Source organism: Camelus bactrianus, chromosome 19 (genome assembly GCF_048773025.1).
Source record: "Camelus bactrianus isolate YW-2024 breed Bactrian camel chromosome 19, ASM4877302v1, whole genome shotgun sequence".
In the NCBI taxonomy this organism is placed as follows: Eukaryota; Metazoa; Chordata; class Mammalia; order Artiodactyla; family Camelidae; genus Camelus; species Camelus bactrianus.
This window is the reverse complement of record NC_133557.1, coordinates 39099181-39126015: the sequence shown is the minus strand read 5'-3', so window position 1 is coordinate 39126015 and position 26835 is coordinate 39099181. Positions and strand designations below refer to the sequence as shown.

General features: G+C 47.5%; 1 protein-coding gene across 12 annotated transcripts in view; it reads right to left on the bottom strand.

Moving 5' to 3' along the window:
* Window positions 1-26835, bottom strand: part of KIF16B (kinesin family member 16B) — a 243734-nt gene that overhangs the window by 50476 nt on the left and 166423 nt on the right. For 6 of the 12 annotated variants that reach the window (XM_074347845.1, XM_045508691.2, XM_074347847.1 and 3 more), the window contains 4 exons: window positions 25920-26072; window positions 23999-24095; window positions 23232-23282; window positions 8494-8616 (listed from right to left, as the gene is read on the bottom strand). In XM_074347845.1, coding sequence (XP_074203946.1) covers window positions 8494-8616; window positions 23232-23282; window positions 23999-24095; window positions 25920-26072 — 424 coding nt within the window. Of the gene's footprint in view, window positions 1-8493; window positions 8617-18090; window positions 21944-23231; window positions 23283-23998; window positions 24096-25919; window positions 26073-26835 lie in introns of those variants that run through there. The other 6 variants (XM_074347840.1, XM_074347841.1, XM_074347842.1 and 3 more) reach the window with 3 other exon arrangements.

Here is a 26835-nt window from a genome sequence, read left to right as displayed (position 1 = left end):
TTGTGGTGGCTCACAGCGAAAAAAAGAATGTGACAAGGAATATATATATATCATGTATAACTGAAAAGTTGTGCTCTACCCTGGAAATTGACACAACATTGTAAAATGACTATAACTCAATAAAAAAAAAATGTTAAAAAAAAAAGATTTTAAGCCTTCTGAGGGAACAGGCCTTTGGCAGTGATTGGGGTGGAGGCGGGAGGACTCCCGCGGAAGGGACGGGTGTTTCCTGAGCTGCCACCACGTGCAGACACGGCAGCAGGTGCCGGGGGTTCCCTGAGAGGTGTACTTAGCAGGTAAGGCGCCAGTACCTTGGCTCTACTAACTCTGCTCTGGTGGCTTCTCTGAGGTCCACCTGAATCAAAGGTTATTTTAGTCAGTCACACAATAGCATATTTTTTTGTTTTATGTGCACTGAGAATATGGTGCATTCTCAATATATTTGTAACACAAGTTTACAGTGGGGCATAGAGAGAGTCCCTACTTCTTTACCCTTGAGATTTTCTCCTGAATCCAGGTTAAACACAGGGATTACGAAGCCTCAAGTCCCTGCTTTGTATGGAAAACACAGAAGTCTCCACTTGTCCATCAACACGTGAACAAGACAAGGACAGTGAGGATGAAGGAAGACGACCATCGTGGCACCACGGAAACAGTGGGTGAGGCAGCCACGTGGGCCCCCTCTGGTCCAACCCTCCTCGGTCACAGGGACATCCTCACACCGAGAGCTGGGGAAACAGCACACGTGAGGTTGGGGAAAGCTACCAGAAAGTAGAAATAGACAGTAGAGTCTTAATTTGCCCCAAATTAAAATTGGGCCCAGAATGAGGTGCTGATGCAGAGATGAGGGACAAAAGGTCACTACACCAAATAAACCAGGTCGGACACCCAACTGCCTTCCTCAGTGCTGAGAACGCAGGGCATCGCTACCACGTAACTTTGAGGAGCAAATTCATTACTTCTCTCCCACCGGCTGGTTCTGCTGATACAAATCCATCTTTCCTGGGCCGTAAAATGATCAAACGCAACTTAAACACCATAAATGTGTCCACAAGATGAACTGCAGTCACTTATGGACAATTCTCCATTGAGTGCTTTCCACGTATTTATGTTACATACATATTTTGCTGGTTTAAGGATGGTTGATTTTAAGACCTGTCATGAGTACATATTTGCGTGTGTACATCTCCCGTATAAGAAGCAGGATCAACAATTTTTCATCCAAAGAAAAACACTCCAACCGGCCCCATGTAAATAAGCAGTTACTTGCAGAGGTCTTTTCAACAACACTTATTTTTTTTAACATTTGGAGGAGCTTCCTCAAGTATATACCAACGAAGTTCCTTGGATTTAGTAACAGTTTTGAGAAAATGGTCTAATATCAACCAATATTTACTAAGACAAGCTTCGTCAGATTTTGGCAAAATATAGTCTTATGCAGCAACGTAACTATGAACACACTTCAGGAATCATGAAATACATTACAAACAGAGTCTGGCTTTAGTGAAAAATGATTTGGGGGTAAGAATGAGTGCAAGTAGGTGTGAGAAAAAAACTCCCCCCAAAACACATCAAGAAACAAGAGGTGGAAGGAAAAAAAAAAGAAAAGAAACCAGGGGTGGTCTCTACACGGCCTTGAAAGGGGTGGGTCCTGTTAACTGAGGCGCAGTCTGTTTCTGAACATGGTCCTCGGGGTGTGCAGGCATGGGGATGAAGGCCACAGAAGAGGGCTGAGGCCGGCACCTCCCTGCCCCCACCCCTGCCTTAGCAAGGGGACAGCAGTTGGAGCTCCCAAGGGACATCTAGGAAGGGAGGGAGGGAACACTGGTGCTTTGGGGAGAACATAACTCTCTAAGGGGGTATTGCCAGTTCTCTGCTCTGAGATGTGCAATGAACTTCCCTCTTTGGTTCCCCAGGGAAACTTCAACCAAGTTTATATACTCTTCCGTCTGGGAAATCAAAGGAGTGCTGAGCTCTGCTGCCTAGTGGACACAAAGGAAAAGACACTGTGTCAGCGACCATCCAGAGGACTGGAGGCAAGGAGACAGCTGTCATCTGAACCATGCAAGTCCTCAAACTGTGTAATGAGGTCCTGAACTGAGCATGTGCCACCCCCCCGCCCCCGCTGCAGTGGGCCCCGTGAACCAGCAGCTCTTCCAGCTACAGAAATTCCTAAGGGAAGAAGATGGGCGCTGGCAGGAGGACGTGGTCTTAGGGCCAGCGCGCCGCACAGGGAAAGGGGAGACCAAGGTCCAACCCTCCATCTGCCCCCATCTGGCGGTAACGTGGAAGGGAGGTTATGGTGTTTAGAGAGTGAAGACTGCTGGAAAGAGGAGAGCCATGCAGATGTAAGATTATTCAGCCAGGAGATGCCCCAGACATCCTCTGTGCAGGTGCATCACCAACAAGCACAGACAGTGGCTGGAGCCTCTGGCTTCTGAACCCGGTCTGAACCTGGTGCGCCGCGCAGAAAGGAGCCTGGCGGTAGACCGCTGCGCTACACCGTGCTCTGCACAACCACAAAGTGATGCAGAATCAAATGGGGCTTTCTAGCCGGCCAAGAGCTCAGCTTCCTCAACAACTAGAAATATGACTTCTTTACGCTTCAGCTTCAGCACCTCCACAATGTGGGTGATACCGTTAATTTCAGTATACTTAACTTTATACAGTAATTTGAAGGTAAATTGGATGCAATGTACAAAGACCCTAAGATTCTGGTAAGATGGATGCCTTTCAAATCTAAGATCATTACTTCTCCCCTCCCCTAACACCTCTGTGAAACAGGTGAGGAACAGGGGACACTATTCCACCTTAAAATGGTGGGAAATTGCAAGAATGACAGCCTATAAGCAGTTCTCCTTCAAATTATCCAGGCATTCAGAGGCAAAGCACAGAATGCAAACTCTCTACCAGTCATCGCTGGAGACTGGAATAATGAAAAGCTCTGAATGAAGACAGACCTGGGTCCTGACTTTAGCCCAGTCACTAACTAGCTGTGTGACTCTGACTAAGTCATGCAACCCCTCCAGCCTCAGTTTCCTCATCTGTGAAACGGACTCACAACACCTGACCTATAGATGAACTGAAAAACGTGAAAGCAACTGGCAGAGCGCTGGGGTGCTCGGTCACCGTAACTCCTGCACCCTGATCGCATTCCTAGAAAGGCCTTCCATCACGCACTGTTATGTGAAAGGCCAGGGTGCTGGTGGGCAGGAAGTGCACAAAGGGAAGTTCCTTTTTGTGTATATTTTAGATGAATTTTGATGATTTCTACATATTGTTTCCATGATGATTTGACCACATTTTCCCCTGTAATTATTATGATATATTTTAATTATGTCCCATTCAAATAAAAATGGATACTTAAAAAAAAACAGGGAGGGGGCAGTTCAAACCATTCTGTGACTGCCTTTAAAACAAATTTTATTCTGGGAAGACATGTCAAACGCCCCCAAATTCTGAAATTAAGGAAAGGAAATATTAATATTATGGAAAACCAAATTTAAAATGAAAATTCGAAGGATGGACTGCAAGGTGGTAACGGCTTGTGTTCTGTGCTTGCGACTCCACCTCAATCCCCGTTCATCACTCCTCACGTGTGCAGCACCGACTTTGTGAAGATCAACACAGCCACCCAAGTAAAGCAATATAAAAGTTTAGTTTTGGGTTGAAACAGGGAAAGGGAAAAAAATGTTTCTTTCTTATTCTTTTCAGTGAAAGGCAACATTCTCAAAGAGATAGGAGGGATGCTTAAAAAAAAACAAACTTAGGATAAAATATGATTCTTTAAGTCCCAATGTTATTTCTTTCATTTTTTATTTATGTTTGAAAATAGCACACAGATTGAATATTTGAATGTAGATGGACCGCATCTCAGGCAACGCTCCGTTTGTCTCGGCTCTGCTCACACACATGCAGGGGAGTCAATTTATCACGACATAAGAAGCAGAGACTCAGGAGCCAACACACAAATCCTTCTGAACGTTTACATCCTATCAAGTGGGGAGTATTTCTAAAAGATGCATGTGTGCACAGTTTATCAAATAAATTGGAATGGCTCTTGTTTCTGTTCTGCCAAATAAAGAGAAACTTCTCTGACTGTAAATGTGACTGCTTCAGCTCCCAGACTGCACATTTTCTGGGCATTTCCTCCTCGTGCCTCTTGGCAGGTCTACCCACCATCAAATTCTCTAAGTTTGTCAAAACTTAAACAGTTGGCCCAATTTACAAAGTGCCTGTGACTTGGCCAGAATTCAAGAAAAAAAATGAAAGCACACAGAAAAATAACTGCAAAATCTGAAAACAGGCAAGGATTTGGAAATGGTCAGTGTCCAGGGTGACACTAACATATGGCCTTGACTTCCAAAAAGTGCTGGAAGTAGTGATGATTATCCAATAAAATAAGGGAGGGGGCGGCGTGGAGATGACAGCTTTCTGCACTGTCGGGTGAGAACATGCCAGCAAACGCCAACCTACAAACCACAACGTCTCCACACAGTGGGGAGCTGTTTAGTAACAAAAAGAAACAAGTTACTGTTACACTTAAGTGCACGGATGGGTCTCCCAGTCACAGGAAGCGGGGGCAGAGGGGCCCGGAAGAGTAAATGGCCTCATCCCCACGGCACATCCAAACAGACCCAAGTAATCCGCAGTTACGGAAAGCGGGTCAGGGCTCGCCTGGAGCATGAGAAACTCTCTGCGATGATGGAAAAGTTCTGTCCTGATTGGGGTGCTCTCTCTAGGGGGTGCACACGTATGTCAAATACACTTAACACATGCGCACATTTCACTGGGTGTAAATTATGCCTCAACAAAGCTGATTTAAAAAATTAAACATGACCAAAACCCCCAAATTTTATACTAATTGACTCTCACAGTTAGTTCATAAAAGAAAGTTGTTTTTTATCCCCCAAATAAAGACAGAAAAGACAGTCCTTTTGAATTAAAAGCTCTATTTTTCCCATTTTAAAGCCCAGTGATGGGAGCCTCCTCAGGACTCATCAGGGAATTAGATGAGCATCTGGGAACCACCTTTCTCTTCCTGACTTCCCGCAAGGTCCCCTCCCTGCACCCTCCCCCGCACATTCCTTTAACAGGGAGGAGCATCTGGCAACTAACAGATCAGGCTGGAGGATTGCAGCTACCAGACTGGGCACTAAAATGGAAACGGGCAGGAATAAGGAACAATTTAAGTAACTAATAAATTCTATTTAAAGCAGAGAGTAGGAAAGGGCAGGAGGTAGAGGCAACAGGAAGGGAAGGGCGAGGGAGAAGCTGGCAGACAAGCCTTCTGGAGCTGCCACCCATCCACGTGCCAGTGTCCTCATGGGCTCTTGGGGACCTGCCACCTCAGCCACTGGAGACGTGTGTCTGGTGGGTCCCGTGTGTGCCTGAGTCAGCTTGGCTCCTTAGATGAACTGGATATAGACTATGTATGTATGTATGTATGCGTCTGTCTGTCTATCTGTCTATCTATCCTTCTTTTCCTTCAAAGAAGCTCTAACTAGAATAGACTCTAAGAAATATATACACAAGATCTTGTGGTAGCCCACAGTGGGAAAAAAAATGTGACAATGAATATAAGTATGTTCATGTATAACTGAAAAATTGTGCTCTACACTGGAATTTGACACAACATTGTAAAATAACTATAACTCTAAAAAATGTTAGAAAAAAAAAAGAATATCCTCTAGGAAAAAAATAGAATAAGAACACTTTCAAAAAAAAAAAAAAAAGAAAATAATACTGTGTACCTTCCTCTTCTTAAAGCCATTGGCTCACCAAGAGAAGAATTTAGTAGCAGCCAAAATATTACCCTGAGTGTGACTTTTTGTTCTAGAAAACGTTGCCCGTGCATGAAATACAGTGATGGGGACAAAAAGGGCTGGCATAGCTGACTTTTAAGCTGAGAAACACTGTGGGGGAATAAATGACAAAAAGGAAAACAAAACAAAAAACCCCAAGCCCTCAGTAAGACACAACAGCACATGGAAAGTCATTAAGAGGTTTGAGTCCCAGGGTGCAATCTCACTCACTCCTGACACCTTCATATTTTTATTTATTTTTAATAACAAGCACTTGTCCAGCACTCAGGATGTGGCTGGAACACTTCCAAGCTCTTCACAGACACAAGCTCCCACGGTCCTCACGCCAACCCAGCCAAGGGACTTCCTCGTCCCCATCTGAGGGGTGAGCCCAGCGAGGTTACGGAGGAGTCACACTCCCCCGGCACTTTTCCGACAGCTACGCTTCTGTTCCAACTTGGCTACTTTGTCTCATTCTAGGCGGGAAAGAATATTCCCATCACATTTGTTCCTAGTACTGGGCCCTGCTGCTTCTGTCATTGGGGTACCCCCCCAGCCCCCCGGAACAGGGGGCCCTCAGTCCACCTCCCCATGAACGCACGAGACAGCCCTTCCTACTGGGAGCCCTGTGAATTCTCCAGACACACGGTCCCCGCCCACCTCCGGTGCTGACGAGGACAGCTCCTGGGATGAGAACAAAAAGCCAGGAGGAGCAGGACACGCCTGCAGACAGGGCTTTGATCAGCTCAGAGAAAGCGGGCCTGGATTCTGAACGGAGCCGGCTACTTCCTGTGTTTGGTTTCCCTAACTTGCCTTCACAAGGGCATCTTCACAATTCTGGCCAGCTCTGCATACGGCTAGGACTGTAATTTGCTTGCAATTTTTATTTAAATCAACCCAGTTAAAAAAAAATTAAACACCTTCTTTATTCACATCTTCAGTTCTATGCATGAAATCAATTTAATAGTTATATTTTCTTAACATATTTATCTATTAAAATAAAGGAAACTTATGCACCCATTGAAATCACTGCGTGTCCCCCAGTGCTGTGCGTCCTGTGTTTTGGAGAATTCAAAATCTGAGCTGGTGAAAGCCAGTTTCTACCCTCTAGTTTAAAAATACGGAAATAACACAAACACACCTTCGGAAATGGTCTTTATGTATGAATACATCATATACGTACAAACGGAACTCTACACACACACACTCTTAAATGGCTGAGGAAAGAAAGACCAGAATTAGGCATGAGGTTGGGGGCATGAGGTGGACGTACTGGATCGAGGACATGGTGGGACATTTTAATGAAAAAATGCAGGATCTGGCCAGTCAAGTCCAACCACCACCACCACCACCACACAGGTATCATGTCTTTTCAACAGAAATCTCAAATATATAAACTAATGCACAGCTTTTGTTTTTAAAAAGGGAGGGAAACTCACTATATAGAAATAAGAATCGCCAAACTTCATTAGAAAAGTTATTTGCGTTGTTTCTCAAGGAAGAGTGAAAAGACACACATGCCTCAAGGTAGGACCCTGGAGCCCGGGGCTCCCCTGAGACGTGCTGGGAGGTGGGGGAGGGGGCTGGTCTCCTTAGCCCTCCTCCCTCCACAGCAGCTCCAGGCTTATCTGCTTCTACAGGGTCCTTCCTCATAAGAGATCATTTGAAGAAAGGGCTCAGCTAAGAAGAAATCTGGAAACCACTGGTGGTGTCCAATTGCCTCTTTTACCAATGAGGAAACTGAAGCTCAGAGCACGTCAAGAGTTTGGGTCACTCAGCAAACCACAGCTGAATCCGAGTCCAAAGCACTCGACCTCCAGATTCTGGTGTTTGGCCTGACCAAAGCCACCTCCCAGCTCTCCCTCCCGCAGCCAAGGAATGGCGATCCTCCCCGGCGCCGTTACATCAACGCCCTCGCCTGCCCTTGAAAACGCAGAAGTGCGATGCGCCGTTCACCCCGAGGAGGGGGTGGCGGACAGCAGTACTGAGTGAGCTGTTAGGAGTCTGTGGAAGTCAACTAGAAATATGATGAAGTCATTATTTTGGAAAGGGATGATGTGAGTTTAACAGGCACATCTCTTTCTGAAAAGTTGTATAAATCAAGTAATGCCTGAACAGATTATTAGGAGAGCTTCCTGATGAGCAGCAACAGAATCACGCCAAGGGAAACAGCAGTAGGAAGCGCGGCGGCAGCTCTGACTCCTCCTTTATCATCCACCAAACACCAGACTCAGCGCTTCTCACGCATCTGACATCCCCGTAGTAGCAGAAATATTATCGGCCCCAATTTTATAGATTAAAAAATTGAGCCTAAGCCACGGTAGGGTGACCAGCTGTCCTGGTTTGCCCGGCAGTGAATGGTTTCCTGAGGTGCGGAGCTGTCAACACTGAAAGTAGGGACAATCCGGGCAACCGGGGGAGGGGCTGGGGCTGGTGACCACACCTGTGGGGCCGGTCAGGGATGGAACCTGAGGGTCTGCCCGCCTCCCCGCCCGCCACCGCCTTCTCTGGGGTAATTCCTCTCCACGTGTTACAGGCCAGACTTCCACACACTGATTTAAAGAAGGGCGTGGCCAGTACCGTGGGAAACACGTACACAGGTGGCTCCATCTCCCCTTACAAAACAGACAGACGGCACCGCAGAGCCGCAGGCCTCCACCCTCCAGAAGAGTGAAGAGGGGACACTTACCTTGACCTCAAACTCGAAGTGCTCGTCCTTCCCTTGCCCGCAGAGCACGTAGCGCGGAATACTAATTTTGATGGGGTCCTTCAGGTCGCCTGGATTTGCTCCCAAAGAGCGAGAAACCATCCTCTGTCAAAGGCACATTGGGGAGGAGAACAAAGAGATGGAGATCACTCGACTGCCAACACCACGCGCTTCAAGCAGAGAACAGAGCATCGGACCAGCAGGGTTTATTTAGAAAAGTGCCGGGTCCCTTTGAAAGAGAAACTCTGAGTCTCTCTCACGACAAAAGACCATGTCTTTAGGGATGCCACTCCAAAGAGGCAGGGCTAAAGCACTTCAAAATGTTGTCTGGCTTTGATGTTCCTTCCAATTTACAAGAACAAGTGAAAAAAGGGGCAGATTACACATCTTGAGTTTAAAAAAAATCAGTATAAACCAGATTCTTTGCTGAAAAGTCTTGATCACGGAACAGCTTCTTTTTCCTTCCCAGACTGTCAGACGGCTGCCCGTAAAGCAACAAGGCTGGAGATTTTATTCAAATACACATGGTTAACTTCTGGGCATTTTCGTAAGGCAGGGTGGAGTGGAGAGGTCTTTAAACCACCATTAAAAAGAACCCCAGGTGTGTTCTTGAGGCGCCTTCTGATTAATAATCAACTTAGCTCTGACAAACGCTTATGGTCTGGATGGTGGGGAGGCTGAGGCGCCTGTGGAAGATGCATTTAAAAAAAACTTCAAAATGAGTTCTCTTGAGTGTGAATGGGAGTAAGTCTCTGAAAAATCCTTACCACTTACACTCACCTAGGGCTTTAAAAAACATAATACGTTTTTGAAGCAGTAATAACATAATTAAAATAATAATGATACTTAGCATTTATTGAACACTGGCTGTCACCTAGAACTGCGCTGAAGGCTGATACGCATTGTTTCATTGAATCCTCATGACCCCTCCCCACCATGAGGCATTAACCATTATTAACCCAATTTATCAGCTGAGAGGCCCAAGGCCGAGAGCGGAGGTACCTTGTAAGAGTTTAGGTAACTTAGAGGCAAGTGGTAGAACCAGGATTCGAACTCGGGTTAACCGAGAGGGCCCACCGGTCACAGCACTGCACAGCTTTCATGAAATTTCATTTGTCCGTTTATTGAAGTGGAGTTCATTTGTAATATTGTTTTAGTTTCATGTGTACAGAAAAGTGATTCAGTTACACGTATATATTTTTCCAGATTCTTTTCCATTATAGGCTATTCCAAGGTACTGAATATGGTTCCCTGTGCTGTGCAGTAGGGCCCTGTGGTCTATCTGTTTATATATGGCCGTGTGCCTCTGATAACCCCCACCCCAATGTACCGCTCGCCCCGCTTCCCTCTTGGGTTATCGTCAGTTTGTTTTCTATGTCAGCCTGTTTCTGTTTTGTATATAGATTCCTTTGTATTATTTTTTAGATTCCACATATAAGTGATATCATACAATATGTGACTTTCTCTGTCTGACTCACCTCACTCAGCAACTATCATGAAATTTTAAAATAAGCCCGTCCACCAAAGATAAGAGCTAATGAACACTTCAATGCACACAGAATTTAAGAGGACAGAAACCCCATGATTATTCAGTTAAACTCACTTATTTGACCAAAAAGACAAGGCAGGCATCAAGCTGCATTTCCCTCAGGCAGAAAGGGGTCCTGGACCTTGGACCCTCAGCTAGGTGTGGCAGGAAGGTCCCCTGTGCTGTGTGTGAAAGCTCGGGCCTCTGGGTGACACTCAGTCATGCAACTGGTCTCAGGTGGCCGCTTGGGACGGCACAGACATCTCGGCATGATCTGAAGTCACCAAAGCCTTTTACAGTATCTTACTCGTTCACTGTGTGGCTGGTTACCCAAAACAGGAGCTGTTCATCTTCCTGCAATGGTACCTCTGCACAGCTGTCCTTGGTGTCAAAAACCACAGTGCAAACGCCTAAAAAGAGAGCTTCTCAACATGTGTATTGCCAAAGACCTTTCAATTCACAAGAGTATATTTCTAAATCACTGTAAAAGTAAACATTTCCCAAAACATGGAATGTGCTTATCTATTTGAAGGTGAAAAGACAGAGAAATAATCCAGTGGTTCTATTTATTTTCAACAAACAGATTTAAGAAATGTCTTTGACCTCAAAGGCCACCCACGGTTTAGCCATGGAGTCCTTGCTCTGCGGCCTTAACTCTGAAAGTCTGTGGGGTGCTTATAACTATATTTTTCAAGCAGGAACATAACCTCTTTTCCAGATGTGACCCGGTCCCTTGGGAAGTGCACTGGGTGCAGCGCACGTGTGCCTTTGGAGTTGCGAGGGGAGAGGCGTGGGGTCCGGAAGCAGAACCACCCCAGCAGAGGGGGGACGCGGCTGCTGGGATTTTCAGCAACAGTTGCTAACACCAGTTTAGAAGTCAAGACCCACTCGCTCCACCTCGGGAGGGCCCTGGATCCTCCCTACCTGCTTCACCCAAAGGCCCTACGGCAGCCACCTCTGCACAGCCACAGGCTCCGTCCTAAGAGGCAAGAATGGAGAAAAGGAGGAAGGAAGAAGGGCAGTGACTGTCCCCCTTCGATCAATAGGAACCGTGTATTATCATGTGTATTAACGGGACCTCAAAAAGGAGTGCATGACAATATCAACGTGTGTAACACACTCGGTCCTGAAACTCGACCCTTGCCTACCCCCTGAAGCAATCACACAAGAGGGGCGTGGGCTCCACGTGGTGTTCACTTGATGGACTCAGAGGCAGAGGAGCAGACACAGGATCTGGTCTCTGAGTCACAGTCGCCCACTCTCTCTGCGCCTCCATTTCACCATCTACAGAAATGGGCGGGGAGTTTTCCGAACCTCATCCACGTGGCAGGAACCCAGCTGTGAACAAGGCACAGTCCCGCCCTGTGGGACAAGCAAACTGGTAATTGCAGCAGGATTAGACAGTTACTGAGTGAAAAAAGAAATGTGCACATTGCTATATAAATGCCGTAAATTTTACTAAGGAAAAAGAGCAGTCAAAACCGCCCAGGTACGCTGTTAACCAAGCGATGGAGACCTAACTGTGACCACCCAACGCCTTTTCCACTGGCATCTCCCGCTAGGATGCGCAGTCAGACATCGCGGGCTTTCACTGATCGCCAGCACCGGGCCAGGGCCAGCAGCACCGGGCACCTTTGACAAAGTGTCTGTAACCTCTAAGACCCTTAGTGTTGTGGCTGGAGAACAGGTTCTTGCCTCGCGCAGGAAAGAATTCAAGAACAAGGCGTGGTAAAGTGAAAGCCAGTTTATTTAGAGAGAGACACACTGCGTGGACAGGGTGTGGCCCGTCTCACTCAGAAGGGAGAGCGGCTTAGGAGACGCACACTCCAGAGGCAGAGTGTGGACCATCTCAGAAGGCAAGAAAGAGGGCGACCACAAGGCACAGAGTTGTTAGTTTTCATGGGCTCGGTAATTTCACAGGCTAATGAGCAGAAGGATTGTTCCAATTACTTTGGAGAAGGGGTGGGGATTCCTAGGAATCGGGCCCCCACCCACTTTATGAGCTTTTACGGTCAGCCTGGGAACCGTCACGGTGCCACCGGGTGAGCCAAGAGGCTCCAGGTCTACTGGAGGCCAAAGCTTCCGCCATCCTGGTTCTAACCAGTTGGTCCTGCCCTCAATAGCTGGGTCATTTCTTCAGTGGTTTGCCCTGCCCCCTTCCCTCCTGTCTCAGTTTTTCTCAGCTGCATTAGGTTTTTTCTTTTTTTACTGGAGTACAGTTGGCAATGTTGTTAGTTTCTGGTGTAGAGCACAGAGGTTCAGTTATGCAGGTGAACATGCTCCTTTTCATTCTAAGCTGTTACAAGGTGTTGAATACGGTTCCCTGCGCTGTACAGTAGAACCTTATTGTCCATTTTATATACAGTAGTATTTGCAAAGTTTTAAACAAAGATTTGGTTTTTCTACTCTAGGTGGACCATATTCTAAAGTTAGCAAACATTACCTTAACTTTCTGTTTTTCTGTGTCAGCTTTCTAAGTGGGTTAAGACTATAACTGATGGTCTGGTTATTACATCGGCATTTTAAGACTAGAAAGTTCTTTATTTCTAAGAATAAATAATTGTGAAATTGATTGCTAATGAAAAGTTGCTTGAAGCTTAGGCTCATAAATCCTTCAAAGAAAAAAATTACTGCCTTTGATAACTGAACTGGGTTTATGAATTCTGTAGAGACCAGTTATCCAGGAGAAACTGGATCTTACAACATTACATGGCCCCCTAGATCCAGGACAGCCCTTTACACACCAGGACATGCACGTGACCTCAAGAGGTGGTTCTGGGTGGTATACAAGGGCCACTGTCCCGTTCAGGGCCAGACAGTGAAGAATAACTGAAGAGGACATTACTGTTCATTATTTGCACGTTGTCAGAGTCTCACACTGTTGCCTGTGGCCACAGTTCACTTCAATCTCACCTGACTGCACAGTGACTAAAAATTAACAGGTGTAGAGAAATGAACACCTGCAGAAATGAATTACAAAGAATAAGCCAGGGATTCGAAGACATCTGAGCAAAAGCATAGAGAAAAATCAAAAGAGTATGTGTTTCCATCAAATCACTGCTGCAACGTAACTTGTAGACATTACTTTTTGAAGTCAATTTGATGAGAAACGTTGAATTCTCAGGATACAGTATGAAAGGTTCCTGACATTCTCAGCTATGTTTCTGCTGAGCAGGAAGGAAAACTAACATAAATGTCTCCTGAATTTATTTTTTATTTGAAAGTAGCTGTGTTTTGAATATCTTGAGTTTTATGGTAGGCAAGTAAATGTATACTGTGTCATATTATATCCTATTACTTATGAGAGCTTTTAAATTTCTATGAAATTATTTATTTTGGAATCAGTCAGTTTCTTGGCATGTGGCAAAGAGGATTCTTAGACCTGGAAGGGGAAGCTGATGACATGTCACAGTTGGAGGTAAGGAAACAGGAAAGTCTGTATGTTTGGAAGCACGTCTTGCAGCGGATCTTGATAAAGTCATAGGACACGTCAAGGAATTTTAAATGCACCGTGGAGTGGTTCTATTCAGAAATAAAAGGTCAGGGAAAAGTGAGTAATTAGCAACCTGGATTACATTTCTACACATAAGAAATACCATCCTTTAAAATAAGATACAAAGAAATATTTTTCTGGTAACTTTGAGTGAAACAATGTACTGTGTCAACAAATACACTGTTTTTCCATTGATGGGGAAACACTACAGTTGGGACCTCAGCCAAAAGAAGCAGACAGAACACAGGCTACGTTTTGAATGTGCAGATTAGCATCTTCTCTTCGGCAGGCTGTCTCCTTCAAAAGGGGCAAATTAAGGAAACTAATAGGAAGTAGCATTAACAGCCACTCCGACTGCTGTCGGCACTGCAGAGGGCACGGGATGGACCAATTCTACAGGGAGCCGTCAGCATTTCCTCCTAAATGCTCTAATTACATGCCAGATGGCTGAATTCAGTATGTGCTTTAACTATGACAAGGTCAGACCTCAGGACTGCCATCTGATCTCCCAAACATCCAAGCTTTACTTCTAAAATACAGGCAAACCTGGGCTTTTATCAGATTTAACAAAATTAGTTAATTCTCCTTCCTCTGCTCCAGCAAAGCCCGTATTTCTAAGTCCTTCTTTTTCAACCACACGTGCCACAGGATAGTTCTGATTAGAGCTATTTATGCATCAAGTACCCACTGTAACCCAGCAGTTTGAAAACGGGGGTCTGGGGCAGAGATGGCGAGGATCTGTGACATTCTCAAATACGAGCCATGTCATGAGAAACTGGGCATAGAGGTAACCTGTGTGGGCAGGTGCCACTTACAATCATGGCAAAGAGCCCAGACGTGCTTGTGTTCCTCTGCAGAAGGTGAGGCTCCCTGTGCAGAGAAGGGACGTGGGGCTAGTACCACACCACCTCTGAAGGCTTAGTCCAGACAACGGAACGGGATTTGCTAAGGCACGTGGCACTCCCGCCTGGTACCCACGGTACCATCCCTGTCAAGGTCAGGACTTACAGCCCGACACGTGGAAACACTCTAACTGTGTCTCATTTTAGAAGGTGAGTTTAGAAGACTCACATCAGGAAACAGAAATAGGAGCTTTCAATCAAAGGAGTATTTCTTTTATCTTGATCTGCATCTATATTTATACATCATTAAGGATAAATTACAAGTTGTGTTGGATCCAGACGCTTGTGGACTAACTTGAGTTTAGTGGTTTGGGGAAAAATTCCAATCTGTGATTCTTACTAGATTATTTCACCCATGTGGATCTGAATTGATCAACACTGTTTCAAGATTTGAAAATGCTGAACATCTGGCAAATGTTTCAACTTGAAAGTACTAAAAATGTCCCCATCTTTCTCCAAAGAACGTTAATGGTCATTGTCTCTGGATAACCCGTCATTCAATGGTCAGTTTAAGAAAAGACTAAAAAGCAGGTCTGGTATGACTGACTGAGAACATGACAGTAATTGCCAAGTGGCCCTTGTTATTAAATATGACGACAGGCAGTTCAGGACCCCAGGACGGAAGGGCAGGTCTTCTCCCTCCTGGCCTGATGACGTCTCTGAGGCCCCAGCAAAAGCACCGCTCACCTTCACCCACTGACTCCTGCTGAGCCCCGGTTTCGGCTCAAACTGTGCTGAATTCTAAGGTTCAGTAGAAACCAGAGTCAGGGTGGGGGACTCGTGGGGACTCTCTATCAGGTTTCTGTAGAGCACACATTCCAACTGAAGGAGCAACTCTGGGCACACGAGGTCATCAGTACCACATTGACACAACGGTTATATCCACGCTTTTCTCCTACAGGAGCCAAAATGCAGGAAGTAAAAAGGAGACACACGGCATACAAGAGACAATGGAATTGCAAAGAAACTTGTAAGGCAATTAATTCCTAAAAAAAGAAGAAAGAAAAAAAGAGAAAGAAAAAAAAACTCATAAAAAGAAAAATAATCTTTAATGTCTAGAATTCCAAGAAAAAAGCTTACAAGTCAGAAAAAAATCAACAATTCTTCCAATTATTCATTCCTATGGGAAAAAAAAAAAAACGTATACAGGCAATGTTGAGAATAACCGTGACTGGGAGGCAACACTGTGCAAAGAACGCGTGTTCTCGGGTAAGGTCTGGGCTTGCGTTCCAATTCTCAATCGAGCCATCCTTTCAGATATGAACTGGAGCAGGATGACAATCTCCCAGCCCAGGAGAACCGCTGTGGGGCTCCAAAGGAACAACACGCGGGAAAGAACTGGGCAACGTAAGTTACAATATAAAGGGTGACTAGGGTGTTACCACCGTAATCCACTGTGTCTTCAGCAACAGAAGACTTTAACAAGACGGTAGAATAAAAAACATGAGTAGTGACTTATAACAGACTCTCCTTTACACCAACTGTGTTATTCAGTTCCATTCCTTATCAAGGAGGTTTTTAAAAATTACAAGGGTGCATCTTTAACAAGAGATTGGACGGTGGAGGTTTGGAAACTGGGTTGTGTAAGAACCAGCAGAGGGACTGAAAAGCCTTGGAGGTCAAGAAAAAAGCAGAAGAGGTGTGAGAGAGAGAGAGAGAGAGAGAGAACTGTCTTCTTGAAAGGGTTGTGACATACCAGCACTGTGGAACAGACTTGTTCTGTTCTGTGACAGGGACAGACAGACAGCAGATGGAGACCATGATCAGGAAGGTTATGGGAAGAACGGTCTAACAGTGAGAGCAGGTCCCAGGGAATAAGCTGCTTCAGAGACAGACAACGGTCAGCCCATGGAGGTGTCAAGCAAAGATGGAAAATAAGTTCAGCTAGTCACTAGTGCCTAGATACCTCCATTAAAGAGAGGTCCTACAAGTTTTACCTGAATGTTATCGTCATCGGACTCTGGGGACCCTGACGCAGCTCAGCCGTGGTCCCAGTTCTCTCTCCCAGCAGCAGGAAGAGGGGGAAGAGCAGCAGATACCCTCGCTATGGCTTCTCGGTGAATGGAGTGCACACTTCCTTGCCCCTTGACTTTGGACTTGGAGGTGTGACTTGTGCTGGCCAATGGGATGTTAGCAGACATGACGCAAGGTTGCCTTTTTGTGCTTCTGTCAGCAACATCATGACCACTGCCCCTTCTGCACAGGCCCCAGAATGAGACATGTGGTGCAGACCAACCCTCGCTGAGCTGGAGATGACCCCAGCCCACGCCAGAGCTGCCTCAATTGACTTACAAACCATTAGTGAGAAAGGAAAGCTTTTTCTTTTGTACGTCACTAAAATTTTGAGGGTTGTTTGATAGCTGGCAATAGCTGACTGATACAACACATCTATCACAAAAGACACGTTAAAAAATGAAGCAGTGCTGTCTAACTGTGTTACTATATTAACAAAGGACCCCGTTAGAAACTGGTCTATCCAACCATCTGCTTGACCATCAGAGAAGCACTAATAAAACTGCTCTGATCTACTTATCATTCAAAACTTTAAATCATCTAGGAAAAAGAATGTAAATAAAAATTACTATAATTACTACTGCCGGAAGGCATAAGCATTCTCTCCAAAGGATGTGCACACATTTTTTTCTTACGTAATAAGAACAGGGAGACAAACTGTTTTGAAATGTTTTTCAACAAAGACTAAATAAATTCACCCTGCCAACCGCAAGTCTGCTAAACAGGCAGCTGTGTGCAAAATGGATTTTAATCAAATCAGATGAAATCACTGTTTCAAAAGTACTCAAAGAGGTATTGTCTGGACGGCACTAATAAGCCCCACGACGTAAATGTTTATGCCAATATCACAACAATGCTAACTGCCACTTTAATAAAGTATGCATGAACCTGTTTTTTGTTTTCTGATGCAGGAACTCATTACAACGGAGGAGATGGTCCTCAGGCTGGATGGCGAGGCTCCCGTGCCTGATCCACTAGGGCAGGCTCCCGGCTCAGACCTCCCAGAGATGAGCCAGCGAGCCAGAACGGGGCCCTAGGATGGAAGTCATGAGGATAACAGCACAAACGCTACTCCCCCAGCTTCTCCAGGCATCACGGCAACCCTAAACCTCACTTCACGGATGGGAAATCAGTCTCATACCGGGAACTGTATTTGCTCTCAAGGTGGGAGGAGTGACATGTAAAACCCGAATTTCTGGAGGCTGCGTCTACCATGTAGGGAGAACCAAACGTGCCCCTCGCCCTGGCCGACTTGGACCATTAAGCAGACTGAAGGAGGTACCGCTGGTAATGGGATCTGCATGCAAGCTCGTCCCTGCTACATGTCCCATCAATGGACAACATTAAACACTGTGATTTATAACATAGCAGAATTACCGTTCTCACCTATGAGGACCAGCCTGTCTGTCTAATACATACATACCACTCTGCTAAAGCTGTGCGCTGCTGATGTGTTGTTTCCTCTCCAACCACAGCATCCCTCTGCCGGCATCTCCGACTCCACTCTCTCTGCCCTTCATGACCACTCACTCTGTTCTTCTTATCAAGAACAGGTGAGAAAATACACAATGAGACCATTTAAACTAGGGAACATGTTACTGATATTACAAGACTATCATGGTTTATTTTGGAAATTTCTTCCATGGTAGAACACCTACCAGCCAAGACTGGGAAAGGGTAACTCATTTTAGTGATGTCCTTATCACAGACTCAAAAGCCTTCACATATAAGGCAATAGGGTGTGTGTGGGTGTGTGTGTGTGTGTGTGTGTGTGGGTGGGTTGGTGGGTGGGTGTGTAGGTGTGTGCACTGTGGAAGAGGTAAAACATCTGAATTCTATTTCCTCCAAAAGACAAACAGCCTCACTTGGTCACCGCCAGCCAGCGTAAGTGGACCCTGCCATACTCTGTAGGGTCCTGTCTCTCCCTGCTTGCTTCCCCAGGACCTGGGAGAGGAAGACAAATGCAGAAAACATAGACCAAGTAAAGCACCTCTCGGTCACCTCTGCTGGGGAAGAGGAGACATGTGCACTCTGGCCAGTGGGAGCCGGTCAGTTTCTGGAAGGATTAGCCCTGACATCGGCCCTGTCATGGAGGAGGGATGGGGGCTACAACACGTACGGTGCACATTACCCAGAGATCTGGTCAGAGCAGAGAGTGACCCCTCCAGGCCAGGCTAAAACGGCCGAGCGGCTCCACTGCGGATGGCACTCCACCAGTGGTGACCGCGGGCTCAGCGGGACGCGGCTGCAGGGAAGGAGCGTGGGGGGGGGGCAGGGGCGAGGTGGGCATCCCTCCTCCTGAGACTGTGGAAGCCCAAGGAACAGGAGAGCATGGGCAGGGCAGCCCAGGTCGGATGAACTAACACTCAAAGACGTGTAAGCCGATGCCTCAGAGAAACGTGAACAGAGGTGGTCTGTAAAAGGGAGAGGGTCAGCCAGAGGAGGGAGATGCCGAGAGCCCAGTCTGAGGCCTCCCGCAGGGCAGGAGGGCGACACCTGAGAGGTGCCTGCCAAGGGGAGACGGGCCTGAGGCCGCCCTGGGTGGGGACGCGTCTCGAGGTGAGGCCAGCAGGACACCTTGGTCAGAGGCTGGGAGAGGGGGTGAGCTGAGGGGCAGGTGGGAGGGTGGCCAGGGAAGCACCGAGGCTCCGAGGTGGCCTCTGTCTGCTAAGACAGCAATGGCGACCGAGCAGGAGGGCAGTGCACACCAACACTGAGAGGGGCCGGGCACGTGGGGGCAGGTGGCCCAGGGGAAGGGGCGTCAAAGCTAAGCCAACAAGGAAAGAGCCGAAATCACACACGATGGAAAGGAACAGTCCAGAAGACGGAAAGGAGGAAGGAAAAGTGATGACCTGAGGGCGACGACCCCGCAGGGTCCCACATGTCGTGGGGGGAGGGCGTTTGCAAGCCCCAGGGCATCTGGGGAAACCGGACGCGTCACTGCTGCTCTGCTACAGAGCCGTCCCGACCATGGCCCGTGCGGGGGGTGTCGCGAAGGCCCCTGCCAGACCCGGCCCCTTCTCGGGCAGCCCAGATCCGCCAGCCAGGGCCAGCAGAAGCAGACGGACTCTGAGGCCGAAGGCCACATGTCAACATGAAGCTGACAGAGTCGGAGCTGCTCCCCTCAGCCGACAGCGCGGTGGGCCCAGCGCACAAGGCTGGGGTCCAGGAGTGAAGCGGGAGGCGAGAGAGGAGCTGCACCCGCACTCTGCGATCTCCTCTTTTATTTTACTTTTGCTACTTTAAATATTTACATTTTCAGTTTATACAGGTCTGCATTTTTCCAGTTTCAAGTCAGCTAGCTACACGGAGAAGCTACCCCTTGTCCTGGACTGTTTTCATCATGTTTACTTTTATGAACAATTTCGAAAGACATGCAGACCATTCTTACACGCCTGCGCCCTAGAGCCTTGTCAAGTGTGAGATCAGCCACAGAGCCTCATCGTGAGAGTTCAGGGTCAGTTTCCAGACCTCAGGGGCCACACTCTGACCACCCTCCGGACACAAGGTGCTGGAGCACAACTGGACGTTCTGGGCTCCTCGAGAGGGCTCTGCGGGACCGCTTCTTGAACCTGCCGCTAGTTGGAGTTTTTGCAAGAAGACAAGTTCCACCGTTGGTGGTGTTTTGGTCTCCGGAACGACAACACACCTGAACTCACTTAGAGCCCGGCACCGGGTCACATCAAATCGCGGCCCTGGAGGCGGCGTACTGAGTGCGCGGGTGTGGGGGTAGAACACGCGGTCCTCCCTCACCAGGGCAACGTGGGTGTTCAGAAGGACTAGCGACTGGCAGTGGCCTTGGCCGGCGTCACCCTCGACTCTGACCGTCGTGTAGAGCAACAGCTGAACCTCTGCCAGGGAGGGGACGCTGCCTTCCAGATTTCTGTGAAGAAAGTAAATCAGGTCCACCGAAGTATTCTGGAATTTGGATGACCACCGAACGCCGCTGGCCAAGACTAAATCAGGGACGTCTGCCCTCCAGTCGAGAGAGAGCTGGACCAGATCTTGTTGGAACAAAGGATGGAGAGTGCAGGCAGTGGCCTCAGCCTCGGACGTCAGGACCCGCAGGAGGTCTCGGCATATCTGTTGACAGAGGTTTTTGTTGTAACTAAAGACGGTGAGCAGGAGACTCTCTGCAGAGCCCAGGAGCCGAATGCTCTGCCCACCAAAGCCGACGTGAATCTCCTGCAGCCCAGAGAGCGGCAGAGCATGAAAAACGCCCACAGAGCCCGGGTGATGCCCGGACGGAGCCAGCGCGTACAGAGCTGAGTGGACCAAGAGCAGACACGCCGGCCGAGGGGCGGGCTCCGCGCAGTTCGCCACCGCAAGCCAGTACACGCCTTGGACCTCATGAATGTCGCCTACAAGTTCTGGCAGGGAGGCAGCCACGAGCTCCAAGAAGTCTTTTAAAGGGCACTCTTGAAGTTTCAGCATCTGGTCTGGGAATCGCACGAGGGTCTGCTTAAACACGGAGCCCCTTCCGGCATCTCCAGGTTCGAGGCAGCAAACGGAGCCCGGCGAGGAGTCTGGCAACGCGGCAGCTGCGGGGGCAGGAGGCAGGGCTGGTGCCCTGTAAGGCACTGTGCTCCCTGCCGGCCCAACAGCCCCTGCCTCTCCACTGCTGCCGCCAACCTGAGCTTCTTCGGGAGAAGAATGAGCTTCAGATGATGCCCCACGTGACTTCAGGAGCGTGTCCAGGGGTAAGAGTTTCAGGATCGGCAGCCTGCCAACAAATGCTGCTACGTGGGTGGTGAGGCTGCTGGGGTCACACAGGCTCCCCACTTGCCTGGCGTGGCTGATCACCCTCGTGCCCGCCTGCCACAGGTGACTGCTGGTGTCTTTATAAAGGTCTGAGAACCGGTGGTAAAAATACCCCAGCCCACTGTTTCCCTCTGTCCTGAGGGTCCTCGGTGACCCCGGAGAGCGGACTGCTGCAGCTGCTGACTCTTCCTCGCCTTCCTGCTCCCGACAGAGCTTCGCAGCTGCTGCCCTTGGAGGAATGCTGTCGCCAGAAGCGCCTTCAGAGACGACGAGGCAGAGGAGCTGATGCTGCCAGGTCTGCTGGCCCTCGCTCCCTACGGACACTTCCCGGAACGTGCGCTGCAGCAAAGTCCAGCTGGACGTGATCCCTGGGCTGTGCTCACCTCTGTGAGTCGTCGGCTCACAGACATTTTCGGACTTACCCTGAGAATGTTCTGCGACGCTGGTGCTGCTTTCATTAAGAAAAGAGAGTTTAGGTAGATCAGAATGTTGTGGTTGAAAATCACACTCAGGATGACTGTATTCGCAATCACTGTTGTGCAACGGCCCGTGTGCTGCAGGCTGAGACCCCCGCAGGTGGGTTCCCCCACCTGGCGCCCAGGAAGGGGCGGTGGGGCCAGAGATGCTCTGGGTTGCGGGACGGCTCTGGCGGTGGTTCTGGTCCACCTCCCTCCTCTCCTCTCGGCCAGGAGCATCCAAGACATCTTCGGGCAGTAACGGGGCAAGAGAGCTTTTCTGTCAAAAACAGGTGAAATGAGGGGTGGCACCTTTCACGACTCTTTTGCATGTGAAGATTCCTGCAGTCATTGGTTTCATCGTGTGGATTAATGCAGAGGTTAAATCGAAAGCCTACGCCATTCATGTTGATTGATCCATGATTTAGGAACAGAGAATCTGATTCACACACAGAGCATCAATTTCTGTAATTACATCTCTTACAAATCGCCAGATATTTTGGTAGAAATAGGTTGGATGGGATTGGTCTACAGTATCCATTTCTTGGTCTAATATTTCATTTACTCAAAAATAAAATCTTAAGAGTTTTGATTCAATCTTCAAAGTGTCAAATTTAGTTCTGAAAATTAGTCCCTGACCATCTGTGCAAAATGGAAGCGTAATCAGGGCATAATTGATGCAAAACAGAAACTGACACGCATTCCAAGCCCAGTCATGTTTGTCTCGCCTCCTGGTTTGTTTCACGGGAATCTGTCACTATATCTGCCCTGGTGAGACGGCCATCACGGTGTCTACAAACCAGCACCAGGAAAGGGCCCCCGCCAGCCTGCGGCAGGCCAGGCGCGTGGACACAGTGTTCCGCTCTTCACAAGTTTATGGGCTGAGGAGGCAGACATCCAGGGAAGACGGCGTCACTCCTGGGTGGCTGGGTTGAGCGCGTGGTGGCGGCCACTCGGGCAGGCCTCCCGTGGAATGCCCACCCCTCCACTGCTCACTCTGTTCAATGATGTAAGACTCTTATCATTCTTTTTTTATTTTTTAATTTAGGAGTGTATGGGAAGGACAAGTCCCTCAGTGCAGGAGAACAGAAGTAAAGCCCTACAAATCGTACGCCCAAATAAGCCCTGGCTTGACAGTCCTCCAGAGAAATGAGCTAATCAACCGAGAGTGTTTCCTCCGTACCACTGCCAGCGCGCAGTCTGTGAAGCAAGCAGGGCTTCTCAAACACCAAGAAGCACTCGGCTTCAGTTCCAAACCCCCTGTCTGATCCTGATTACATAATTCTGCCTTTTAAATGCAGACCAAGGGAAAGGATACTGTTACAAATGAAAAACTGGGCAAAGGGCCTCCACCACAGCTCCATGCAGTTCAAATAAAGTCAGAGCAGTTTGCAGCCGGCAGGATTCCGTTTAATTTTAAGTCATATAATAGCTTGCCTTCCCTATTAGCCATTAATCTCACTGGGACTTCAAAATTCTAATTATGCAACTAAACATTAAGGAAATTTAATCACACGAGCATGCCGTAATTTAAGACGACCCCATCAATCTGAAAAGTCATTACCTACCTCATATTTTAGCTTACGTTGAATGGTGCCATTGTGAAGTTTCTCATTATCCTGAAAAGAAAATAAAAGCCCTCTATATTAAATTATACCATGTTCACAGAGGAGGGAAGAGAACTGATTTGATTAGAAATATTTATGGGAACAAAATTCTAAAGAAACATACTTGTCATTCAACAATGATAACCCTTCTAGAGAATTTCCATTCCCAAGGAAAACCTGACTGTATCGATCCATCTGCCTGTAAGAGGACTTAACCATTTATTCTGAGGCTTAAAACTCTAAGAATAATATTAAAGGCAAGATTTCCTCAGGACACTTCTTAAAGTGCTGGGTAGAAATGAAATGCATTTTGATAAAAACTAACTTGTCACAAGTATTTATCTCCTCGAAGGCAAAATTGTATTTCTACTTGGGATAATTTAACCAGTAAATGAAATACTTAGGGAAATTGGCTGTATTGTTGGAGAAATAAGACAGGTGTTACATGCAGAATTTTTATAAATCAAAACAAAGTAAATTACGTGTTTTAGGAAGCTTCATACTCAGTTAAGATTTTCCCCTGTAAGTTCAAATTTCTTAAATAAATACTCTTGAATTAACACCATTTGTAAACAGTTCAGCTCCACCCAAGCAATATTTAATTTTTCTAGAACATCCTACGTCTTAATTCTCTCACTGAGAAACAGTCAGTAAAAGACCCACTGCCGGCTACTTATTGAAAGGTCATCGTGAAAACCAATGACCGTATTGTCTGCTCCTTCACTCACCTTCCCCGTATCCGCAGGGGGACTGCTGCTGCCACCAGTCAGGCGATGCAGGTCCTGGAGACGTCTCTGGACTTCTTCCTCAATGTAAGCACTGATCCTGAAAACAGAGGACACGGGGGTGCTCGACCTCTTCTAACCACACAGGGCATTTTGAGATCCTTCCTTTATTCTGCCCTTTATAACCGAGAACCTTCTTGTTCTAAATATCAAACGTAATGACAACTCAGGACGGCAAACATTTTTCTACTTTCTAAGACATCCAGTGCCACGCGTTCACTGTCAGGGTTTTCCCCAAACAGGAGAGAACTGGATGGATGGCAGGATCTCGGGAATGGAAGGCAGACTAAGGGACCCCATCCAAATCTCTCCTGGATTTCCTGAGCGGAGCCCCTGATGCCGGGGAGGGGAGAGTCACAGACACTGGTTTCAGACGGCTGTGGTCTCAGGACCACACTTCACTCACCGAGCCTCAGTTTCCTGACACACAAAACGGTGATAGCTATTTCTCACAAGACACATTTCAGAGGATTAAAAAGAGAAACAAAAAGAAGTGCATGTACTCTCTACAAATCTTCACCACTGGACAGACAGTGTCTCACACTGCTCCTGCTCTGTCTGGTCACCTTTCCTTGGCCGAGAGATGCCACATTTGAAAGGTCTCTACCTTCCAAAACTCCTGGCAAAGGGACAAGACAGCCAAAGCCACAAGCAGCTGACTTTTGAGGCAGTTGTCAGTCGAACATCTGGTGCCCCTTACAGTGCAGGGGCAAGTGTCTGAGTACAACCACCTGCCCGGGAGACCAGAGAACTCTGGTTCCGTCTTAAATCTTTTGAGTGGCTCAGACCTGTCCAAAGGCAAGGCTCACTCAGGTCTAGGCTCCCTGACCCCAGTCCTACAGACACTGAATTAGATGGATTATCTGAGATGAACTGTTCAATATGTTTACTTCTAGCACACTAGGGAAAAAATCACAGGTATAACCCTATAAAATAGCTCTGTACTGTTGGCCATGGCTAAACGACCTTCTGATATGTTGGGTACAGAGACGAATGCTTCAGGTGAAACAGCCCGGAAGGATGGAGTTAGGGTAATAAAATGCAGTATTTACCTGTGACTATTTCAGTAAAGAAAACCACGTGTGAGTGCACCCGAGCGAAGGCCTCTTACAAATGAATTATCTCCCCAGACAGACCTTTACTTAAATTTTAAACAAGCATCACAGAAGATGCAGACTTAGGTTTAGAGGACTACAGAGGCTCACGCCATGCTGAGCACATTCTGAGATCCAAATATCCATCTCCTAATGCCCAGGGCTCAGACTGCCCGATGTGAAATGTCCCTGTGACACAGATGGGGTCGAGGGATGTAAGAAGACTGATCAAGTCGATGTGCCCAAGGGCTCTAAGCACAGAGCAATTCACAGTGCCACTCAAGGCGAAATCATCTTCCTATAGGGACATCAGATACATATTTATGCTAGCCAGGATCGTTCCGAGTCGACGGGGGCAGTACTTGTGACACCTCATCTGTTTGTAATCAATGACTTCTGTAAGCTGTCAGCACAAGGTCCTTCTTCTTGGTATAATTCAATTAACTCTGCTTTTCTGTTCCTCTCAGCCTGACCTGGCATCAGTCCTTTCTCGATGAGCTGGTTTCCCTGAACCTTAATTCTACCTTCTCACGACGACCGCTTGCACCAGAATTCCTTGGGTTTGGCTGGCCAGGTCTCAGGTCTGGGGACCTTTAAATGACACCTCTGCCTCACCCCACCCCGGGCCAGGCAGCAGCTGATCAGGACAAAGTCTGTCTCAAGGACACACACTGCTTGTCGCCTTTGACATACAAACTGGTCGATATAAAGTACAGTGAGTCATTCAGTCACATCAGAAGCAGGCATGACATCAGTTTAGTGTCCAGTACCTGGCATCCATCAGAGGGACCAGGTGAGACCTGGCAGCACTGGACGGGAGGCTGGAGGAAGCAGGCTTTCCCTCCGAGGTCCCAGGATGCCCTTTCTGACCACCGTCAGCCTCGCAGACCTTCTGCTTCAGCTGCTGGATTTCCTGCTCTAACCTGCAGAGATGCAAGTTCTGTGAATCCCTCCGTTAACAGCATCTCCTGAGCACCTGCACTAGAAACCAGGGGAGACCCAAACAAAAACAGTGAAAGAGCTTCACCTTCCGGCAGAAAAGCTACCCCATATCTGTGAGACAAGGTATGAGATGTAACAGGCCACCAGAGGGGTTCAGGACAAGTTTAGGGCAAGTGCTCTGGCATCCAAAAGTTGGAGAGAGCTCTACCATCAAGGGCAAAGACATCCCCACTGTGCTCAGCAAAGCCTCAGAGGTAGATGCACAGGATTCTGAGCCCCAACCCCGGCTTCACCAAAATAGCTGCTTGTTGACTGTGTATCAGATCCCACTAAACACTTCTGTTTGACCAAAGAGATCTTGGCTTTAAAGAATTTTTTAAAACCATCAATCTAGGAGAGCCTTCATGGTCAAGGCAGTTCTAAGTCGAGTCTTTAGATGCTGGTGGGAATTTGGACACTTGGAGACGATGGTGGAAGGTTCCCCAGGTGCAGAAGGCAATATGAACAAAGAAGCTAACCCACGAAAGCCAGCAATCTGTGTGGAGGCAGCAGGTGTGGAGAAGGGAAATGGTTCATAAACAACTAGGAAAGCAGGCTGAGTATCTGGAGAAATTAACATAAAACATACATTGTGGAACCAAACATTTATTTCTAATGAAAATGATACATGTACTATGAGGTCAAGTGTGTGCAAGGCTGGTCTCCCACCGACTCAGGGAACACAAGACACACTGGGGGCTGCAT